At 44.1% G+C, this 24,481-nt stretch overlaps 1 protein-coding gene across 5 annotated transcripts in view; it reads right to left on the bottom strand.

The window, feature by feature from the left end:
• IL1RAPL2 (interleukin 1 receptor accessory protein like 2) overlaps window positions 1-24,118 on the bottom strand; it is a 393,690-nt gene extending 369,572 nt beyond the window's left edge. For 2 of the 5 annotated variants that reach the window (XM_087749101.1, XM_087749103.1), the window contains exons 1-2: window positions 23,820-24,118; window positions 11,562-11,662 (exon numbers count right to left, since the gene is read on the bottom strand). In XM_087749101.1, the coding sequence (XP_087605227.1) occupies window positions 11,562-11,643 (82 nt within the window). In that variant the 5' untranslated portion in view covers window positions 11,644-11,662; window positions 23,820-24,118. Of the gene's footprint in view, window positions 1-11,561; window positions 11,663-21,180; window positions 21,319-22,937; window positions 23,106-23,819 lie in introns of those variants that run through there. The other 3 variants (XM_087749102.1, XM_087749104.1, XM_087749105.1) reach the window with 3 other exon arrangements.
• Between the last annotated feature and the right edge of the window lie 363 nt (window positions 24,119-24,481).

The following is a 24,481-nucleotide window of genomic DNA, read 5'->3' as shown; positions in this document are numbered from 1 at the left end:
GAGAAATCCCTGCTGGGACCACCGTGAGCAGGGGCTGCACCACTGCTTCCCAACGAAGCCAAGACGGGGAACAGCATCCTGCAAAGGGGGTAGCTCAGCTCTCTCCCTCGTTCTAGACTGTTTGGGGCACTTAAGATACCTTTAATAACACCTCAAAGGACAGACTGGAAGAGTCAGTGCCATGCTTACACAAGACCTTTGATGGTCTTATTCCCCTCTCACCTCCCAGTCATTTGGGAAAATCTGCCACTGACTATCACCAACTGCTGCACAGCTCCACAGCTGGGGATCGCCAGCCACGGATGCTGCATGCTCAAGAATCAGTGAACACTTAGCAAGATGACTGACTGCTCCTATCTCATCCCTTATCTGACTGATGTGATTTTAAAAGGTGAGCCTCGAGGGGCTATTAGATTATGCAAAAATAGAATTCCCTCTTCTGCCACTAAAAAATATTTCTTAATAACCTAAACAAAGTTTAAGGAGGTCAAAATTACCTTTTACAGCTCCCTGTTGGAAAGCACTGTAGTAAAGCATAGAATGAGTATTAAATTATCTCGGTAATTACATTGATAATGCACAACTGTCATGTGCACAATAAAACCATTAAAGGAGATATGATTTTTACAAGTATATTACACATCAGGATTCTGAAAGGGCAACCCTGTGTGTAGGAAAGGATGCACTTGTCTTGCACAAACCTGAAAAACATGCCAACTCCAATCATAGCAGTGAAACTATTATAGAGGAGAGCTTTTACCCAGCAGCCTCCAGCAAGCAAAACACTTGTCTCCCTTGAAGATGCTCACATTTACACACCAATAAGAGACTTAATGTAACATTTCAACTTGGTTTGACATTACCAAGCCATTCTGTAACCACACTGTGGAATCTGTATTTTTTAAGTTCTCATGACCAAGGTACCCAGCATTTCACTGCTGGGGGGGAAGGAAATTTTTCCAAAAGACAACAACTAATTATTACAGCACATCAAGGGTCTTCCTTACTACAAGATGAAGCAAGTTGGTGACACATTCTGCAAGAGACTTCACACAAGAGCATGCTGGACAACTAACTGTTCGCATGGGACCTGTGTCCTTCAGAGAAAGCCATCAAGTACGGCTCTTTATGAAGGATGGCAAATGGAACAGTTCATTTGTAGACATTTCCAAAACAGGATTTAATAAAGATCCTTTCTTCATCGGTTCAGCTTTACGCTTTCCCTGTGTAAGGTCCACAACAGTTGCAGCCAGGCATCCCAGGTGGCTGGATTTAGGTTTCATCTCTCATGCACTAAGTCAGAGGCATGTTTTGCATTTGGAACAAAACCATTTGCAATAAACACTGAATGGTAAAGAGCAAATTTAATCACCCAATCCAGATGAAAAAATCATAATGCTGTAAATAATATGATGTAAAGTCACAGTGAATAAGGATTATGTTGACCTACATCAGAAGTCAGCCAAAAAGCTTCAGCTTTCAATCTGCTCCAATAAAGCTGACACACTCCACTCCTAAGTGCAGTTTCCACTGTAGTCCCCTGATTTGCCTAAAATTACAGATGTCATTTTGAATGGAAATATTACATCCAAAATGTCATTAGTGATACACATCCTAATTTCTTCCCTTATTTTCGGTTGTCTAAAACTACACCATTATTCACACCTCTCCGGCTTTATACAATGGGACAAGATTTTCAAGGTCACATCAAAATGAGTAATAGATTCAAGGGCTCAAATCTACAATAATTATTTTCTTGGGTTGAGTTTCAAATTTGCTTTTCTAAACCACAAGTACCAGAACAAATGGGTTCCAGAAATACTTTAAAACAAAAACATACCCTGCAATAGGAGCCTGCAACTAGAGAGGAAGAAGCAGGTCCAGAAAGTGGTCCCCCTTCCCCAGGGAGGTCTGCCAGAGAGCAGTGCTGATGGCTGCAGATCCACTTCCAACCTGGAAGCCAAGGAAGCCTGCAGGATGACCTGGCTCCACCAAAGCGCTCTCATTTTCTCAGTTTTCAGATCTTTGCTGCAGACAACCTGAGAGATTTGACATGGCCAACTGCTTCCCAGCAGGGAATCCCAGAAACAATAGGGTCCTGACCACTATGTGTTCAAAGTCTTCCAGCTTCATCATCCGACATCCATATTAAGGACCTCAGAAGTCCTAGTGTTCAGCTGCAACTCTTGAACACCCCAGAGATACAGAGCCTGGGAATAACCCTGCCTTTGATCCATGTTCCAGCAGTTTTCCATTGTTTATTAAACATATCCATCTCAGGGAATTTACTGTTCAAAATGAAATTGTGTCACTGAAAAAGAAATTCTGACAAGCCCTATTCTGCAGAATGTGATTATATTTTTACCATTAGCTCAAGGACACCAGAATGATTGTATCTTACATTAGTCTTCCACTTCCAGGCTCACCCACATATATGTTTTGCTGAACATGTAAGACAACTAAAGCATGCATGAAGTGGCTCTGCACATTGATCCAAATAACCTTAGGATCACAGAGTGCATCAGCAAAACAAAAACATAATGCTTACATCCAGGAACAAACAATTCCTGTTGTCTTGTGAAAAATCTGATCTGCTATATGAACATCAGTCTTCACAAATATTAAGTCACTTCTGTCTTCAAAATACCAGGCAATATCCATTAACTCTCAAATAATACAAAATAAATTTTAAAAAAAAGAAAAGTCTGTGAAACAACTCTGCACTCAAAATTTTATATGTATTTGTACAGGGATGATTTGTACAGGGATAAAAGGACCAGCATTTCTTTAAACAAACATGAACATCTGGTTAGTCTATACACTGAGGTGCTCTTGGATAAAGTTGTTTTAAGCTATTCACACATCTGATGACAGAACTCCAGTTCCTGGTATTGCTAAAAATCTAAAGGCAGCTACTAGGTAAGCACAGATGGGGCCCAGAGTGGCTCAGATGCAGCTGGCTGCCTGCAGAGTCACTGCAGTTTATGATCAACACATGTTCTTTAGGTCAGAGGAGTAAGTATATACACAGATTTCTATAAACTTGGTTACCCAACAGACTCGATTGGCATCTCCAAGGCTCATGGTCCCTCAGGTATTCCATATGCCATTTTACAAGTCTTAAGTGTTTTTTCCTTCTGTGTCCCCCACTATACACTGGGAGCACAGCTTATAGCCAATACACACAACAGACTTGTAACATTCAAAGGCAAAAGCTCTTAGCCTAACACCAGTACACAACACCTGGTATAGCAGAACCTCTTTCCTCTTCCTCCTCCATTTCTAGCAGACATGTCTTATTATCTTCTACTGAAAAATAACAAATTACAAACACTTTTCCCTAGCACATGTATCCAAGGATATAAAAGCACATTCTACATACAGGCTTATTTTAGTCCAAAAAATAATACTACCATCATGTTTCAAGGTCTCTACTACACAGCCCTAACAAACGTTTAAACTGTATGCATGGTTACTGGATGCCTAAACAGCAGTACGTCCCCCAGACACAAACAAGAGTGACATACAAAATATAGTACTTTAAACATTAGAATGGAATTTGGGAATTTCAGGCTTTCCCTTTTGCCCTGTTTCAGGCCTGTTCACCGAAAGGGGAGCTGAATCCATCAGGGGTTTGCCCTGACATGTACCACTTTCCCTGATGCCTCCTGCCCCAGAGGGGCTGGTAGGCCAGGTTAGCAGTTGGAGTCTGATGCAGGTTCCCATTCCTCCTACTTCATTACAGCAACAGAAATGAGACAGCCAGATACAAAAGGCTCATGCCAGGTACTGCTATTGCCTCCAGGTTCTTTATTAAAACGCAGTGAACACCACTTACAGCTGCCTGGATCAAATGGTCTCCTACTTATTCAATTACTACTTAATTTCCCGTCTGGAATAACAGATACAGAAATCTCCGTAGATACCTTTTTAAAGGAATACTGATGCCTCAAAGATGCAAACCAACTGTACCTGTCTTAAATTGAAGTGTCAATATATCTTCCTCAAAAAAAAAAAAAAAAGTGACTGGGAGTGAGTTTCCATAGGTCATATGCAGCACAACAGAGCTACAGTTTTGTGAATCACAATGGTGGAAGAGGCTTAAAACAAGTTAAGCTACCAGAAAATACCCTCACGCTGCCTCTGTTCCTGCCTTGAACAAAGAACCGCGCAGGGAGGGCAAGCGAGAAGGAACTGATGGCAGAGGCTGGCGGGCACGGGCAGCCTGGTTACTGTGCCTCGGAAAAGCAAAGTGCTCGGGTCAGAAGCTTAACTTTAATCTAAGTCTCTGTCTTCAGCGGCAGAGCAGTGTATGTTTTCATATCAGTATGTATTATAAGTACTAACCATGCTTCTTGTAGGAAATAATCAATCGGATTTGAAGGGGTTAGAGATTAATACAGTGATAAAACATACACTCTAGAGGTGACACTGCAGCCCAGATCAATTTTCCTTTCAACTCATAGATAGGCAATCATTTCTGCTTTAGCGAGTTATAACAGTACCACAACAATCTCACACAGGTCTATATACTAACGTTTGCACATACATGCCCTGCACTAAAGAATTCCTTCCTTCTTCACAGGTCAACAACTTGAAACACTTAACTCTGCACCTCTTGAAAAGGGAAACCTCTCATGTTTCCTTTATTATTTGTAAAGCCAAATTCTCCAAACTTAAATGCCAAAAAAGTAACCAAAAATGCATCTTAATTCTCCTTTCTCTCACTATTTCCCATAGTGATCCCAACATCTCCTACCTCACAATTTTACTGCTTGCCGCTTTCACAACTACATTCATGGCAAAAACAAGTGAAAAAGAAGTTTCTGATACAATATGTCACAGGGACTAGCAATTTAAAACTGAAATGCACTTCAAACAAAAAGCAAGGTTCTGAAAGTAAAGTAGAAAATTTCTTTAAATTCAGTGGACAGAGATATGAGAATGTGCATTAATATTCATACCTAGTTCAATCTAAGGAGCCTTATTTACGTCCCTTCAAATATATACAGCAGTCTGTAAAACCTGCCTTAAACATGTATTCCGGTTACGAAAACCCAAGCACACCTCGGAACTGTTCTTGGTCAGAAGTTGACCCAAAGCCAAGCCATTCCATCATGGATTCCCTATAGCTCCTATAAATCCATATCCCCCTAAGGTACCTCCGAGCCTCTGCGTCACCGACAGATGTCCCAGACTAAGCAGACATTCATCGCTAGGACTAGTGAACATACTGAGCTTGAAGACTGTGTTCTGGGTAAGTTTGCAGCTGTATTATTTATATTTTCATTTGAACATTAAGACAGACCTTCCAAAAATATTTTCATGAACAAGATGAAAAACAAGACATGCAAGAACAACTTTCCCTGCCCCACAGCACATTCAGTTTCAGAGTAAGGACACGAGCCTAGAGCACACACCCTCAAAGTGAGCATACTAGAAATACTGAAATGAAGATCTCTCTTAAAATTTCTATTTAGGATCTTAAAGAAAACAAAGTAAAGGTACCTTGATACATTAGTTTTTTCATTTAAAAAGACCCCATTTTGGGGAGGAAAAAAAAAAGTATTATACAGTTAAAGGCATAGAGCTGGAAGATTTCTCAATTATTATGGTACATCTACTAGAGGTGCAGATATTTATTAATAAACTCTTACATGCTGCGGCTAGGTGTAGAATAGATATCCAAACAGCGGACATGATGCCCATTGCAAAAGTGGAAGATTACAGATTTTTAACTGAGGAAATGACATTTCTTCCATGCTTTGCTTATTTCACCCTATCCCTAAAGATCCTACCTTTATGATTTACTGCAGTTTGGAACAATTTAATTGTGTTCATTTATTTTATTCAGATACAGCTGCGGTTTCCCTTTTGGGAAAGGAGTCTAGCTTTAATATTTAAGTATCAGCTCAATATTTTAATTGTTTTAATTATACATGAACTCATTTTAAACGAGTGTAATAGCTAAAAATTTGAGTTTTTAAGTAAGTTCAATATTTAAACCCTGTCATGTTGAGGTCACTAAAAAAAACCCCAAACCTCTAGCTGATTATTTCCTTTCTTGTTCTCTATGCATCTCCCTTCCTCCCCACCAGCAAACAGAATGTCTAAATGCTGCCAGCTGTCTCCCAGATAGGTCTGTCTAGCTGCAATGCCGCTTTCTGTCTAGAGGAGAGGAAACCAAGGCTGAGACTCCCGTAACGAGGTGCACAGACTACCGGTGCTTCACAGCTTACTTGCTGGTAGCCCCCCGAGACCTGACTGAGCACAGGAGCCTGGCTCCTCGCTTCCCGCTGATCCAAACTGAACAGATGGAGAGCAGCCGTGAACCCATGAGCAGACACAACCATATGCAAGAGGGACTGTACATTCCTGCACTGATGACAGCTTAGAACACCAGTGATCTCGACTTCTTTTGTTTGCTAGAGCTGTGAATAACTTCACATCTTCTGGGAAAAGTGAGAGATCGGTGTGCGCTGATTAGTGTTGCCAAGCTCCCGTTTCCTCTATGTCTGCACATTATTTACAGGAAGTAAAAGCTGAAAGCCTCTTTTGCATCACTCGTATCTCAGAAACTGGGAGGGCTCATAGCCATGCATTTTACATCAGGGCAAGAAGTCAGCTCTTCAGGCAGATAGATTGCTTTTTTGCAAACAAAAAGCAAACGGCAACTGTGAGTGCTCATCCTGCAGCTCCTCTAGAGGCCCACTCCAGCAGGAGCAAGGGACTTTTAAGAGTTAGACTTCTCTAGGATATCCCACTCCAGGCACAAATCCATGAGTTACCTCTGAAGTACAAATACCTCCGCTTCCATGTATATCTCAGTTTTCATGGCCAAAGTGATCAGGCAACAGTACAGGAAGACTGAGCTTCATAGAAGGGAGCAGATGGAAATCCTAGGCTGGAGCAGTGACAACTAGTAGGAAAGTGAAGGTCTCCTGAAACCTCTATAGCAGACCACAGTAAGCTGTTGCATAACATTTAAAAGGCACAAAATATCAAGCCAATACTTTTTAAATGAATGTTAAAGCACTACATCCCAACCACTGCAACATCAATGAGAGAATTTGAGACAATTTGGCTATGCTCATACACAGCAAGGCACGATGCTAAGTCAAGCCCTCTCTCTCCCATCCATTGGTGACAAAGTGGGATGCAGGTGGAGGGTGATGGGGTGGGTAAGGGATCAGAGACACACTTGCTCCTCTGGCATATGTCTGCCTTTTGGGCGATCCCAAGATAAAGAGGCAGAGAAGGAAGGCCAGAATCCCAGAGCACATCCATCTGACACATTGCAGAGGACCAGACACAAGGCTCTGGCTCTGTAGCTTGGAGGACATACTGCTGCCAGGCCTGAGCCAATTAAGCCCTGTTAACCTGCAGAAAGACTATTACCAGCTCTGCAGCCAGCAGCCTCATCAAAACCTTGGGAATGTCTGCCCATGCTCCTCCACACAAGGTTGGCATGCCTTCTGGAGCTCTAGCATGCTGAGACAGGGTATTTCAGCTCAGCAAATAAATACAGCAACAATAAATGGCATCAATTATTCACTAATGGAATTATGTCTAGTAAGTCAAACCAAATCTATAATCTGAACAATCTTTTACTTAAAAAATGCAATGATTTTTTTAATTCGTTTTATATTCCCTGCTATGATTATTCAAAGCACTATATACAAAGCGCTTGGGAAAAGAAGTCACTTAATCAGATTAAAAGGAAATCACCTACCAGCTGGGAAACTAGCAGCTCCCACATCCTCAATTTATTTGTATAACCTCCACCTGTAAAATACCCTTTCTAGGGTATTGCTAAGGCTGCAGTCCCAGCATTAGCTGTTTGCTCAGTTTTACTTCTTAAAGCAGGCAAAAAGGACAACCTGCAGCTTTCAAAAAAGCTTCTTAGTATTAAGAAATCCTTGTGAAACTTAAGTCAACATTACATTCACACAAATGCTTGAGGCAAACTGTTCTGTTCCCACCACAAACAGCAATCATTACTCTGCAGACATGACAGATTTCTTCTGGAGCATCTGGAAGTTGCTGCCTGTAATGAAGGATCTGACTAGCATAATTAAATTAGTTCACCCATTTTAATTATTTTGGCACCACATCTCAAGTGAGAAGCAGCCAAACAAATTTGTCTTGCTACAAGTTTCTGTGTCATGTTTGCAGCATTGCAAGGTACTCTAAAACCAATCTGTAGCACTCATATGCATTCCTGCTTGTCTTCTCCAAATGGAAATATGGTCACCTGAATCTATAACAAAGGGCAAGTAAAGGACAGGAGACAAATCTCTTACAGTTCTGTTTTTCTCTCCCCTTCCACGAGGACTGTTTCTTCAGCAAACTTTAATTCTATGCTTGCAATTGGAGCACCATTTCATCACCTTCTGTTTGACATCTTAGATCCTCCCCTCCTGGCCTCTCTTTAGTGACTCTTGCCTGTTGTCCAGCCCCTGTGTACTGTCTGCATTTGCTATCTGGAGTTCTCGTCCTCAACTTTCTCCCCTTGGGTTTCCATTCCTTGGCTTCGAAGGAATGTTTTCCCACCAGCCTCTGGAGATGCCTTCCTAGCCAAACCCCTGTTCTCTTTAAAGCAACTTCAATTTCACTGATAACGCCCTTCTGGACATTCTGCCTTACCTTTGACTGCCTGTTTTAGTAATGCCTTTGCATTACCTGAAGACACCACCGCACCTTCTCATTGCTCCACCCCAAGTCCTCTTCAGCATAGCTCTCTTTAGATTCTCCCTACCCCTTAAACAAGATGTATTCTATTACGTAATATTACACACATGCTAGTCAACTTCATAAGCGCTCTTGAACTTAACACTAATCACAATTCTGGCCATTCATGCAAAAATTCTACGTGTTGCATGGAAAAATTCCCGTCTACATAAGTCAGCAAAGGCACCGATACCCGATACCCTGATTTTGCTGGTTTATTGCCCTAGTAGCCCAAATCTGTCTTTATCATCAGTGTCAGCACTTTCCGTGCGCTGCTTCACACAGCTCTACATAACTGTCTGCACAATTTCCCTTCCCCTTTTAAGGATGCTCACCAGCTTAGACGTCCCCATACCAAGAGCCAGCAAGACCCACGACTACAACATCCATGCAGAACACTGCTGCAGAGATCCTGTCCACAGGGTGTCATTCAGGCACCCCATCCACTCCCCCCCTCACTCTCATCTGCAGCTAAAACAGTCTTCCTGCTTGCAGACATCCTGCTGTTTACACTGCAGTGCAGCTGCCCACAAATAACTATTAAATTACTTTCCCTTTCCCACTCTCCTTTACCAAGACACCAGTAAAAAAAAAAAAAAAAAAAGACCCTGAACTACAGCACCAGCATGCTACAGCTACTGTCACTCTGTTGAGCAACATGGTCTCATTGTTTCTTTGTGCATTTTCATGGCTGCATCCATCCGCTATCTCTGATATTCAACTTAAACAACAATACAAATAGTTAAAGTTCAGAAGCCTCTGGAGCATCTGTCCCTTCACAACATATAACATTTAGTGAAGCCCCAAGCAATCAAACAACAGTCCTTTATATCTAAAGACCCCTTTCAGAAAGTGAGTCAAATTATCAATTTTGCTCCAAGTGCTGAAATCACAGAAACAGAAAATGTATTTCACACACAATGTAGTGGAAAAAGAAAAAGGAAAAAAAAAAAGAAATCAATAGTTTGCTCCACACAGCAACCTAAAAATCAGCACGTATGACAGAATGAATATTGAAGGTGAAAAGCAACTACATGACCACGTACTTGCAAAGAAACTATAATTTTACTTTACGTGCATTTTTCCCCTTTGTCTTATACTCAACATATACCAACTCAATCACATGAAAAAAAAAAAAAAAAGAACCAGCTATTCACTAGTGCCCTATATTTAGCAATAGGCAGTCTAACATATTAAAGCATTTTTCCCACCAGTACTCAACCTGAATTGATACTGTCAACAGCTGCCAATAACACAAGACATTCTGCAGAGTCAAAGAAAGCAGATTAGAAAAAAAAAACAACACTAAAATATAATTAAAGGTAAACTGCCAGCTGAATGATGCTATAACCACAGGCATGTTACTTCTACAGATGTGTACTTCTGATAAAGGAAATGCAAAGGCCCTTCCTTGCAGCCAGGTGGTGTTGCCTAGCATCAGTGAATCAAGGCGGCTCAATTATACAGATTACAGATCTCATAGGGGTTCCTATCCAGGCCAGTAATAGCACTTTTGAAAAACAGGAATACCATTGCCCTTAGTCGAGTTTAGATCAAGCTCCACTGTAGCCAAATCCCAATATCCATGACTGCTCTCACAGGGCAAACAGGGCTCACGGCACAATAACCACAACAAAAGGCTGTAGATTAGTTTGATTTAGCAACATCCATTTATACTTTCTAGCCCAGCAGAAAGAATTCAGCCTAGCATCTGGCGGTTCCCAGAGTAACACCTCCTAGCCTGGGATGCGACATCTAATTCTTTATAACAGACGGACCAATAACTTTTCTCCTCCATTCTCAAGAAATGCAGAAATTAAACTTAAAACTGGCCACACCAACTAAAGTCAGTAATTTCTGTTTGTATCTGCATTGCTAGAAGTGTTGGCTGAAGACATTGAGGACAGTATGATCAACAGCAGCCCTCACACTTGTATGGACAGCACATAACTAGTGAGAAAAAATGAGTAAGTTAACATGCAAGTTTAAAAGTGCAACATTTATCCTGCAGCAGTTACCTGCCCGCATACACAAGGCTCTAGCAGACTGACAACACTATGCAACACTGCAGCTAACCTACTCGTCTGCCCAAAGTCCTTCCAAACTCTTACTTGAGAAAGGCAAACAGTCTCATTCCCTTTGGGGGGGCAGAGCTGCAGGGACTAGAAGTCACTTCAGGCTCTAATATAGATGAAACATTATCCAGATCAGCTGTCTATCCTGGAAGGAGATACTCTAATGTTTCTCTGAAGTGTTCTCTTACTATTAGTGGGTTTCAAAAGCAGATGTAAACATACACCAACTCCCACTCCCTTCCACTGCCAGAATAATCAGAGATTATCTACCCAGGAAAGCTCTTCCCAGTTAACCCTATACATGATCACACATATGGCCAGCATGACTTTTTGGAAGATGCCCTTCCAACACACAAAAAAATCCACCCAGACTTAAAAGTCACCACAAACCATATCCACAGTTAAGAAAATCCCTTGGCATGGGTAAAAGATTGGATGTTAAAACAATGCCAAAGTCATTATTACCTTTGTGGGTTTTCCATCAGATCAACCTTTTTTTTTTTTTTTTTTTTTTTAATAAAAGAAAACATAGGGACACTTTCAAATAGCTTAAAGTCACATCAACAGAACATCATAGTGAGAAAATTCATCCTGTAACATCTGGTAAGCAAACCATATTGGTCATGACTTTTTTTTTTTTTTTTTCAGACAAGAACAAGAAGTATATATGCAAAACAAAAATCAGCCGTCTAAAATGCTTGATTGCATAAGCACTAGGTCCAGATTCAAAAGTAAAAATATTTTTCTGTGACTTACCAGAATTTCTCTTTGACACGAGCTTCAAATTCATGCTGACTACAGTACAGATCACAAGAACCAAGGGAACAAGAGGCTTCATCTTTCACTTTCTGTGACAGCTGAAATGCAAACATAGTATGAAGTCTGAATCACAGCTCTTCACTACAACAAAGCAGCAGCTACAGTTAAACATTTCTCAAAGAACCATTACAGGGCAATGACTTAATCTAGTGACTTCTGGGTTTATTTTTATGCAGAGGTAGGAAAATATAATGTTTCAAAGTAACTGTCTATGAATAATTTATCCCTGACTATCACACAAAAGGGTTGAGTTTTTTTAAATGACACATTGAAAATATTATTTTTCTTTAAAAAAAACACAAGAGTTAACTGTTTATTTGAAATAGAATGGGTCTAATCTGGCAGATTTTTGTATGCTATTTAAGGGGGAGACCTGATGGTCATGATTAGTTTTGTCTCATACAAACAGGCCACATGCTTAAAAAAACTTCACATTGTTCAGGCAAACATAAAGATTAGGTTATTCGTGCAATTTCTCTTAGCAACCTTATTTTCCCACTGGTGACCTTGTAAAAACTCCTACAATGAATGAATGCTATTCCAGAGATTTCTCCTATAAAATGAGGTGAAGGCAGGTGAAGAAAATTCAAAAATCAATGAATATAAGTCTCAGGATTCTTATTAAACAGATAAAATTAGTCTCTCTTGTGAACTTTACTACCCACTTTATATTACATAACTTAAAAAAAAAAAGAAAAAATCTAGTTTAAAATCGTATTTTTAGTTTTATATAATTACTGGAACTAATTCTGCTTTCGTGTACAAGTATGAGGGTCATTCAAGATAACATAGCAAGAGCAAACCGAGGCTTCTTACCTGCACTTGAAAACAGGTAGAATGAATTTGAACTCAGCAAAGCCCACCTGTCTCTACATGTGTATCTCTCTCTAAATGAAAGAGAGAGAGATGCTTAATTATAAGCTAGAGTCCTCAAAGATATGCTTAGCTTGAAGTCACAGGCCTTTAAGTGGCTTGATATATTTAGACTCCAGGAATTCATCTCCAGATCAGATACAGACTTTAGATCAAGACCCTTACTCTCAGATAAAGAGGGCAGTCATCTAAATCAGTATGAAATTAGTATTTGCACCAAAAGATTCAGCAAACATTTTATAGCGGTTTCTTTTAAACAAAAATGCACAAAACTACCTGCATTAGTAGTCAAAACAAAGGCCCACAAAACAGAACCATTCCTTAAACACTGTACCACGTCCACCTGCCCAGCCCGCTCAGAGGCACCCTCAGCTTTGGGACCAGCCCAGACCCCTGCAGCTCTGAACATTTGCTCAACACGATAAACCAGCAAGAGCATGCAATGTCCTGCAGTTCGCTGAAAATTATTCAGTTTAATTTGAGTTTATTACATCAAATATTCTTCCCTTGTAATTCTACTACCAGCCTACTGTTGTGTGAAGAAAATGTAAGGAACCATGTATAATCTTTTACACGATGGCAATTATGCTGCTATTCAATTATTTCAAAATTACCACTTACAACTGAAGTTTTCCCCCTCTCACCTTACAGTACTGCAAGCTATAAATAGGCAGTGGATGCTTTCCCCCCCGAATTTTATGTTCCCATGGGCACTTTATGCCTGTTAATTCCCCACGGTAACAATGCTAAAGGAGTTTTCAAGGAATAATACGTGCTGAAGGCTGTCTGACAGTGGTTAATGGCAGAATTAGTATTCATTCTTCCTCAACCTCTCCTTGGAGTACCAAAATCCTGAAACAAGCAAGGCCATCTTGACAAGAGAGCTTAAAAAAAAGTAATTGAACTAAATCTTTTGACAGATAATTGTAATGATGATGTTATGCTAGAATGATTTTCAAGTGTAGCTTTGCAAATTACTTTCTCCGCTTTCTTCCCTTCAGTTACTACAGCTGAAGTACGTAACTCCTAAGCCTTTTTTCTTGTGAGTCCCTCCACCCCCACCCCAAATGAGCTACTCTACATTAAATACACTTAAAAATTCAAAGCAAGTTCTGCCAGCCAATGTTTGTGCTAGGGATAGGGGAAAATTCTTGGTTCTGTCAGCATTGATAGGAGTTTTGCTTTTTGAAGCCCTGGCCTCACAAAGGCAGTCAGTCTCCGTACCTGCAAAAATCAGGAAAATATAGCAGGAAAAGGGCAAGAAACTACTCCCCCACCCAGTCATTCACAGCCTAGCCCAGAGCCTCAGCTTGTCACATCTGACACAACCCCACTGAAGCTGGTATGAAAATACACATCAGAGTTTGAGGTGTCATCTTCACCATCCTAGACATCCAACCAGAAGAAGGTAGGATCAGTCACACCAGTGTGACCAGTGGGTCAGCTGGTTACTGTCCTGAGGGAGCAGACAGCTATAGACAACAAGGCTGTTCAAACTGCCATATCATAGATTTTTTTTTTTCAACATACAATTTGACAAAGAATGCAAAGTACAGCATAAGATGTATTTCCCTCAAAAGAACATCAAGCAGCCAGAAGAGGGAAGGTTGGAAGGTTGTACGTGTCCAGGACAAAGTGTCTAAATTTGCTCAGGAGGAGAATTTCTGGAGCTGAGCCTGCCGAGGCTCCCATCATGTCTCCCAATGGGACCAGCCTCAGAACTCCCTCCTCTGGGCCATTCACTCATCTATCAGGCAGTGGGATGGACTAGAGACTTAAGACAATCCTGTGCTAGACCTGCTAGCACTTCTGGAAATAAATGAGTGGGAGAGTGTCTATAATCTGATGAAGAACATGAATAAAACTGTGCTAGCTTGAAGAGATATGAGATGGGATAAACCAGTTAACATTCAATACCGTTTTTCTACAATCAAGGCATTTTCCTCCAAGCAGGGCTGATTTTGACAAACCTTGCTCTCACAGGCATTGAGCAGCGTTTCCCTGAGGAGCTGCTTACTCTGATGGTACCAACTCCACGCACCTGCGAGCAGGCACTCACAGCTGTAACAAGAACATAGTACTCTACTGGATACACCTCACAAGAGGGGAACCAAGTTTAGGACTGTTCCCAGAAGAGTTAATAAGGATCTACAAATACCAATTACAGCTAACTTGCCCAAGATCACTGAGAGGACGGAAGAGAGACACAGAATAAAGTGCTTGTTGAGAAGGCTGAAAGAATCGTTAAACAAGTTAATCCAGCCCTTGTTGTGACCTGCCAGGTTGCATTTGTATCGAGATACATAAAGGGAGGTTGCTACCATCAGAGGGAGAAATGTAGGAGAAGCAAGGTGTGACAACTTAATTCTCAATCATTCCGCTGCTAACGAGGCCACCCCTTCCTTCCTCGTACCATTTGATGCTACAGACCACAGACTTCAGGCAGCTTTCCCAGCCTGCTGTATGCACCCAGCAACTACAAGGGGACCAGGCTGCAATGCAGCACAAATTCTGTTCTTTAACAGAAACCCTGACTCCCATATGCTGCCTAATGCCCTTCACCTGTGTTGACAAACTTAGTTCTTTCTTCTGAGTCCTCAGAAAACAGGGCTTGGGAAACTGTGTCCCATTTTCCTCATGTACTGTTTGCTGTCCTTCCAGCACCCACTTCAGCTCGCACAGCTTCGCAGACTCAAAAGAATTTCAAGTGACAGGGTTAGAAGAAAGCACTTGGAAACAGGAAGGAAACTGGGGCATTAATATTCTGCACAAAACCCAGCACTGAGATTCCCAAGTTCCCACTTCAAATATAATTTAGTTTTGCACTAATTTCTACCACAAGGTTTGTTTATACAGTGTTCCTTTTTAAGAGAAAGCAAGAAGAGGAAAGCGGTGCATGTGTGCACTCAGGCACACGTCTGTGCACAGACTGAGATTTGCTGACACACCACGAGGCTCTGTAGGTTCTGGTTTCTCCACAGAACCTACAATGCCAAAGGTGCTCATTAAAAACAGCAGCCCACCTCTTTAGTGGTTTCCAATTGTCAGGTTTTGTTGCTCAGAAAACTCACAGAAATAAATTATGGTTTTCACCCCACACAAAGGATGAAATGGCAACAGTAATTCTTTCGTTATTTTTACAGTATGCTAGATGGTTCTGTTCACTTCTTTTCAAATCATTTCCCCACTCCAGTTTTTAAGGCTTTGAATTTTAATATGAACTCTTTCTCGGGTCTTCTCTTCTTTTGCCAACACACCACACTTTGAGCTATTTATTACTGAAAGATTTTCAGTCTATATAATATGCTGGATGGAAGCAATCCACAATGGGCACCAGTCCCTTTTTGTTGATACCTCAAATACAAACAAAAATATATTTAAGATCAGAGATGCATGCTAGTTCAAATAACGTATCTTCAGCTCTACTTGATATGGGTCATGCAGTGTTCTTCGCTCTGTTGCTCAATGAACATCAAAGAATATTTCATTTTGCCTAATTCACTGTGCATCTTCACCATCATAACCAGCCACTTAAGTTGTCTAAATATGCAATGAACATTAATTCTACAAGGCAGTGTGCATTCAGCATTCGTCTTGCTGGATTTGAGCCTCCACTGGGCTCAGGTCTTTAACTGAATTCACATCTGGATAATTCTCCTTGTTCAGCTGAAATTCTATGAGAAATTTAAAACTGGGGTAAGCATGGAGGGAGCCTGGCAGTGCTTGTGTTGTGTGACCTGAAAGTAACCAGCAACAATAAGACAACATCTAAAATGCCTGGGATTATTACCGGCTCAACAGTGAAGCACCTGCATGACAGCAGCACAACAAGGAAAGACCAAGGTATTGTCCTGAGGAAGCAAAGGGAACCACAAATAAATACACAGAGCGCCTGACAAGGTCACACCACCAGTCTGTAATGATTCCTCCAAAGGCTGCCTGTCTGGGTGTGAAAGAAAAGGAACAAACTGTAAAACTCACAGATCTTTTGTGATGTGAAGGGGATGAACTCATGATCTTATCAGTTATTGCAGAAGAAATGAACAGCACCACCCATTAGGTGTTAACACTGAGGTTTTGCTTGAAAGATTGTAATGCTTCCATTAAAAAATTAAATACCTCCCAAATGGCAACCATAGAAGATACCAAGAGCAGCATCTTAAAGCTTCAAAAGGCATCTTACAGTATAACACCAAAACAAAAAAATGGGCTTCAGTGGCAGGCACAAAAGAAAAATACTGTGGATGGCCTCCACACAGTAACTTCTCCTATTAACATTTCTGGCTGCAAAGAGTAGAAGTGATTTTAGTCATGTTGAAGTGGCAATCAGACTCAACACTATGAGCAAACTGCTGGTTTGCTCCATAGAGAGAAAACACTGTGAGCATTAACAAGAACCTTTTCCTGCAAGACCTTTCCGATCCAATAGCTGCCTAAAATAGTGCTCATTTATGGCAAAAAAAATGAAGAACAGGAAATGGAAAAATCCCCTGAAATATTCCAAATACAGATAAAGATTCCAATATAGAATCAAAATGCTAACCAGAGTGGTTAGTGATGAGCACACAATACAGGCACTCATCTAAATATCTACTAAGGAAATTCAACAAAAACCTCAGCAGCCCATCTTAACAGATTCGTGAACCAAAAGAACTAGAACTACTCAGCACTGATTAGCAGATCGAGTACTATCAGCTCACACCACACACTGACCTCAATTCCCTAAGCAACTCACTCACACAGAATTCAAGTTCATTATATCTTCAAATTGGATTTTAAATCCCTGAATCATACACCTCCCTTATTGCAGCAACTCCTGCACTTGGAAATGCAGAAAGCAACTGTAAGGAGGAACAACAAGAACAACAAAGGAGTGGGAAAGTTAACTATTATTTTTTAAGCCTCATGCTCAGCTGCACCATCAATGATGTACTGATTCAGCACTGCTCTGGATTCTCCAGAGAACTATTGTTCCAGCCTTAACTTTGCAATATTCTAACTACACATCCCAGGATATATGAATATGCTTGTCCACTATCACAGCTTTTAAATTTGAGTGACCCAGGCCTTTTATAGACATTCAAAGTAAAATACGTGTTGTGGGAGGAGGAGTACAGCTGTACTTCAAGCCCTCTTGGTTTATGAGGTCAACATAATGGATCTATTAATTTACAGCCTTTTTTTCCCCTAGAGTAGGAGCTATTAATATTCTACATATATTTACTTCTGCAGATTGTGGTTTAATCAATACAATACTTCAGGCAACACAAAGTACTGTAGGCAATGTAAAGACTGTCAGACCTGGAGAGTTTAGGTTTACAGAGTGGGGCTTAGCCTCTTACCACTTTGCAGAAGTACTTAGAAGATTACAGAAACGCCAGCTGGGGGAGAAAAGAAAACGTGAAGACGGCCTACACTTGGAAAGCTAAACATATACACTATTACTGGGGAAAGGGGAGTGATTTTAAGAATCAGCTTAATTCAGCCTAAGTCCTAGAGCTGACGCAGTTACAGCAAGACAGTTCCCAAAGCAGAGTAAGCCGCAGCAGTAATCACAGGCACCCGAGGGGAAAGAGGAGCCCCAACCACAGATGACCACGTATGTTTCCCAAGGCTGAGAAGGTCGCTGGGCACTGTCCCAGGAGGGCAGACAACTTCTGGGCTGAGATGAACTCAGACCCAGCCCAGCCAGCCCTGGGCTGAGAGGAAGCTCCACTCAGGAAAAAAGGACCCTGAACCCTGCTTTTCAGCTCTCCGGGGACAAAAATAACAAGTTGCTGATGAGAACTCTTAGGCTTCAGAGTCGCTGATAAACCCTGTAAATTCCAGAAAACCCATGGCTTCACCTGACTCCAACTCTTCAGTCACTGACACCCAGAGCAAACGCCACTGCTTGGGTCATGGCCTTTTCTTCCTAAGTGCTTTAAACGATCTTGCCAGTGATCACAGGTCTCCTCTACAGAGCCTCAACCACAAAAGGAGAAGACATTTCAGATTAAGAGAGATGAGAAAAGTCCATTCTCAACCACACCAATTTCAAAACTCACTCACCGCTCTTACATCAATAAGGAGGTCTGTCCAATTCACTGCAGCCTACACAAGAGCATTATTAAGCCAAAAGATTAGATGCTTTGCTTCTTTCATACTCATACCAACCTTGCTCCCCAAGCAGCTTTTGTAGAAAAGCCATTAAAAATGGAGAGAGAGACAGTTCAAAGAGAGGTCTCAATCCTGAAAGACAGCATATCCCTCCTCTTCCCCCTACACATTGCTTCTCTCATTCCCCCTGTGTTCCTCAAGGCTCATTACGGAGGTGCTCAGCACAAAACAGAACTAGATTTTAGACTGGGCTGCCATCTGCATGCTGAAACGTTCCCTGCTTTTATAGAGAACCTGCTTTTACAGTGTCTTAAAACAGTCCTCTTTCCGGGACCACACAGAAGATGGACTGCAGTTGTTACAAGTGTCAGCCGTATTGACTTTATATCTGCTCCTATATACATTCATACCTCTGCAATATTTACACAATAACAATATTTGCACTATTCATGGCAAACCTGGTCCACATTCACTCCTGCACATTAATGAAACAAGCGCCAAGAGAACACAACTCTGCTTGTCATGTGCTCAGAATTTCATTCCTTGATCTCATTCATGGCCACATGCTTCCCTAACTAATACATAATGCTCAAAGAAGACAGAATTAACAGAAAAAGATGACATAGCAGCTGTTACACTTCTTATAAAACACTCTTCCACAGTTTTCCACTTAGAAAACACAGTTCCAGAGAAGCAAGACAGGGCACTTTGTTCTGCCAACAGCAAAGGCAAGTTGCTTTCACTGTGCTCAGCACCATCTCATAGTACCTTAAAGTGATAAACATATTCTTGATGAGGATTTTTTTCCCTTACATAACCAGAGGCTAGCCTTTACCTATATGTATTTTGCCAGATTTGTCTGGGTGAAAATAAGAATTTAATTAAGCAAGCAAACAAACACACACCCCCCCCCCAGAATTTGAGAAACTGCTTATAGATTATACATTACTTCCAGATATTTTGTGGAAATCTTGTAAACAATGGGGTTTTGTTCTGATGCAGGCCAAAATCAAATTAAAATATGTATTTTATGTGCCCTGGAATTGCTCTGCCAAATAGACATCCTTGTTAATTTAACTGTTACATAAAGCAGTGGGAAGCGGGGTGGAAGGAACTCTCTTCCTGTAGTGCTTTTGGGGTGGCAAGGGGCTAGAAAGGAAAGGATTAGCCAATCAGCCCTGCAGCAGTTTCTAACACACAGTCTCTCTCCCACCGGCTTTGTCAACTGAACATAACACAACCCTCCGTCCTTCTCCGATTCCAAGCACAGCTTACCTAGGTCAAGTACCAGATGCCAGAGAAAACCCTGACCATCAAAGCTAGCAAAAAGATTCTCATTATTTTCAGCAAGGGCAAGATCTCTTCCCTTCGTCTTCTTTTCAAGGTTGTTTAATGAAGATTTATTTTTAGTTGGACACCCTGAAAAGCAAATAGCCTCTTAAAGTGCCTCTTTATTTTGTGATACAGTTTAAATGTTCACTTCCCTTTCCAGCACTAAAGACCTGATAAATAGCTCAGACTCACATTGTTTGAGGAAGGCTTAGAAACAGAGAGCAGACACGGTTTCCCATACAGCCCTTTAAGGCTGTTTAATAGTTGTTCACAATTTAGCATCCCTTGATATTTTCAGCTTGAGCCTCAGTTTGAAGCGAGAGATTATTCAGAGCCCGAATGTTTTGGAGAGCGGGAGAAGTCCATACATTATAAATGCTTTATTTGTACTTCTTATGGTGAGTACAAATTCTCAGCCCTTTCCCTCAGACACACAGGACAACGCCAGCAGCCCCAGCCCCAGCCATCCCTGGCAGCTTCCCACCTCAGCCAGCCCCCAGCCAGCAGGGATGACTGGCTGCACAGGGCACAGACATGCTCCTTTTCCTCCACCTCTGGTCCCACAAGGGCATCTCGACTCAGAACATACAAAATTTGGACCAAACAGCCTCTCTCTTCCAAACGCTGCATAGAATACACTGTTCTCTGTAGCTTTGACTGCATAATTGTAACATGTACCCTTCTCTCCCCAGGAAACAGCTGCGGACAGTCAGGGAACAAATTACTCTGCCTATGCAAACAAACCAAACCCCTTTACAGACCCATCCCAGCCAGAGAGCCTCACCTGGATGCTCCTGTCATCTCCAAGAAAGCAGAGCATCCCGGGGGGTATAGGCCTCACATGTCCCCATTTCCTCCCCCTTGCTCTCCAGGAGCATCTCTGCTGGGCTCCTCACGCACACTGCCTCCATACACAAGCTGCCCGTTACTTCCGTGGGGAACTGAAGCCAGCAGTTGCCCTACACCTCCAGACACATACTCTTAAACTCTCCATGGCTCAAGCTTATTGTACGGTGGCAAGGCACAACACCCATGAGATCCTGAGCCCAGCAACCACGCTCCTACCTGCTCCGCTTCCTCTCTCCTCTGCAGCCTCCTCTGGGTTTAAAGCTGCAAAGCCCAGCTTCTTCTGAGGCCCAGGCCTCCAGCCTCCATCAAACCAGGAAACCTCCTCCTCCCTCTCCCACACCGCTGGTCCCTGCCTGATCAGAAGCGATCTGTGCCACGAGAACAGCCCTTCTGCTGAGCTCACCTTCTGCCCACCAGCCTATGAATCCCTGCTGACCCTCTCAGGCTCTTCTTTGATCTGACTTCTGTTTGGAGTGCAGCCAGTCCCCCCACACTGGTTTCCAACAGCTTCGGCTACTGCACTGCTTCAAAGTGCAGCCACTAGACTGGCAGCCCTGGAGATTAAAAGGCTTTCCATCGCTTTGCTCTGTGAGATACGAAGCAGTTCAGGCAAAGCTGGCTGACGCGACATATGCGCAGGGGCTCCAGCGATTGTGTGGCATCCACTAAAATTGACTAAAGTTGGCTAAGTGCATTAATGTGGCAAACCTGGCCTTTTTTTCTTACCTCTTGTGCAAGCAAATCTTCCTTCCTCTCTCTCTCTCCCCCCGCGCCCCCCCATTTTACCGCTAAAGCATCAACCACCAAGCAATTTGAAGACAAATCTCCTATGAGCTTCCAGGTACTGTGAAAGTGAAAAGGTGGTCTGCAGAGAACTCTTGAGCCTTACAAATGGAACTGCCAAAGATTCATCTCTCTCTCCTGTGCTCACTCGCAGCCCAAGCAGGGGGGTGAGTATAAGGAAGTCTTGCTATCAGCTAACATCCCGGCATGTTCCCAACTGACTGCCCCTCCCCAGTACCTAGGAGCAGGCCAGAAGTGCGTGCACACCCACGCACACAGGATATGTGCTTTCCGACATCCTTGGTCACCAGCTAGGCAGCTTTACTTCAGTAGAAGAAGGTCTCCCCTCGCAGACTCAGATCTGGAGCACGCTGGAGGTGCAAGCTGCTGCCTAGCAACACAGGCGCTCTGCGGGGAGGTCGGAGCATGCCCCCGTCCTCCCACTGCAAGAGGTCTCCTATGCAGAAACACCCTCAGAAGGATGCGTAATTTCTTGGAACGCCATCCTGCACATCACCAATTACAACCCCTGCTTCACCACAGCCTCGCCAAATCCTGAAGAGTACTGCCTGCGCCTTGGTGAACTGCCAGAAGTCTTCACTTCTCACGTTCGCTGCGCGTACATTACACCCCACGGGCTTACGGAGCCCAAAACCCCAAATCCCAGCCTGTCCCCCCGTCTCTTCCTCAGCCGCTTGTCTATTGCAAAGCAAGACCTTGACTTGCTGTCAGACAGCTTCCTCCTCAGACTTACCTCCTGCCTCGGGTCTGGCATGAGCAAAGCTTTTCAGTCACCGTGTCCTCACCTAAGCTGGCCCGCTCCTACCTCTGGAGGGAAGCGCCCTCCCAGACGCTACACGGAAGCAGGGCAGGCAGTCACCTGCTCTTACAGCTGAGATATCTGACAGTTATCACAGACTGCCAGGCAAACGAACAGTTTTATCCCTGCTGAGAAATAATGTCCCCTTTTAAGCACCAACAGCAAAGGTTTGGGGTGAGTGCCCCTCTCGGGCGCGAATACAACCACACTCACACAATGCCCGGGCACCCTGAAACAGCCCTTCCCCACCGCCCCTCCCCGCCCCTGCGCAGGCAGCAGCTCACCTTGCACCAACCTCTAACAACTCTCTGAAAAACCTCAAAACTATGTGCACTCTGATGGTAAAATTGTAACAGCCATAAACCCCACACATGCTCTAAAAATATGATTATTTTTTTTTTTAAATAATCAGGATAAAAACAAGAGAGTATAAACACTGCAGAGGAGCACGAGAAAGTGCCAGTTCCTGCCAGGACGCGTTTGCCCTCACGGTACAAGCCTAAGTTTGGGTGTTAACCCAACAGGAGCAGAGGTTGCCCAAAGCACACGGACCTTACCGTAACTTTGAGAAACCGCAGCTTACAGCATTTTCCACCATAAAGTTGAGATTCTTTCAATCTTAGCAGAGACAGCAGTCCAGGGACAGGCTCTTTAAAAACAGCCGCTTAATCAAGTGCTCGAGAGAGGTTTCGTGCCCTGTAGCAGGTTTCCATCAGACCCCAAACGACACTAGAGAAGCCTTATTACCACACAACTTTCGGAGGCAGATGGAGATTCCTGAGTCGCCCAACGTTCAGGACTCCACCACAGCACCTCAGAGCAGCCAAGCCTCCGAAGAACCGGCACCTTTTCAACAGGCTCCACCAAGCTGCAACATCCCCAAAAAGCAAGCCCTGGCGTGTTTTTATTTTAAATCCCCAGCAGTAACACTTTTTCCCGGGAAGCCCCACGCTGAGTGAGAGCCCCGGGATGCTAACCAAGTCCTCCCTTCGGGGAGAGAAAACACTTTTGGCGCCTCCACAGCCGCAGGGCCCGATCCGGGGAGCCGCGGAGCCGCCGCGCCAACACGGACGGCTCCGGCTGCGGGCAGCTGCTCTCTGAGGAGACGGGCGGGAGGAGCGCGACCCGCGGGGCGGCCCCCGGAGGGCGCGGGGGCGGCCGCCCAGCCGGGACGGAGAGCCGCAGCTGCGGAGGGGTCCCTGCCCGGAGCCCCCCGGGAGCGCCTCGGCAGCAGCGGGCCCGCAGGCTCCCTCCGCCCGCCCCGGGGCTGAGGGAGGGACGCGGCAGCAGCCTCCCCTCAGCCCCGTCCCGCGCACGGCGGGGGCGGCACCGAGGGGATACCCGTTCCGCCCGAACTTTTCTTTTTTTGAGGGAAGATTTTTTTAAAAAAAAAAAAAAAAAGGAAATTGCCGCGAGAAGCGCTGCGCGGCAGGGCTTACCTCCTCGGCGGCTCCCCCCTAGGTCTCCATGCCGGCACGGCCCCGTCCGAGGCCGGCGGGCTGCGGGCGCGCCCCTGCCGCGGAGGCTGTGGAAGCTGCAGTCGGCGGTGCCGCTACGGGGGCGGCGCGGGGCCGCCCGTCTGCGCGGAGCGCGCCTTCCCGCCGCCGCGGAGGAGGAGGAGCGGGCGCTGCTCCGCGTCGAGTTGCGGGGAGCAGCGCGGAGCAGCCGGGCGGCGGAGCCGCTGTGAGGGGAGCGGCGGGGAGCGGAGCGGGACGGCGCTGCACCCCGCCGCCGACGGCCCCGCACGCGGCAGGTGCGCCCGCCCGCCCCGCTCACGAGACGCCGCAGCGCCCCCTGGCGGCCGCGCCGCTCGGCTGCCCGCCCACCGCCCCGGCACCGCTCCGGGACCCGGGGCGGCGAAACGCCAGGGCCCCGAAAAGCCCAGGTGGGCAAGGGGCTGTCGGCCCGCGGGGCCACGCACGTCGGCCGCTCTCGGCGGAAGAAACAGCCAAGAAACGTCCTGAGGTGCGGAGGGAGCGTCAGCTGCAGAAGTGCAAGGAGGAGTCGGTACCTTAAACCTGGTCTTGCAAGGCTCAGACCAGACAAGGCGGCATCGAAGCAGCCCAGCGCTGGTACCAGTGCGCTGTGGCAGCGTACACCC

The sequence above is a fragment of the Nipponia nippon genome, unplaced genomic scaffold, assembly GCF_047370975.1.
Source record: "Nipponia nippon isolate SJK-2023a ecotype South Korea unplaced genomic scaffold, ASM4737097v1 scaffold_12, whole genome shotgun sequence".
NCBI lineage: Eukaryota > Metazoa > Chordata > Aves > Pelecaniformes > Threskiornithidae > Nipponia > Nipponia nippon.
Note: the sequence above shows the minus strand (reverse complement) of the source record. Positions and strands in the feature narration are given on the sequence as shown.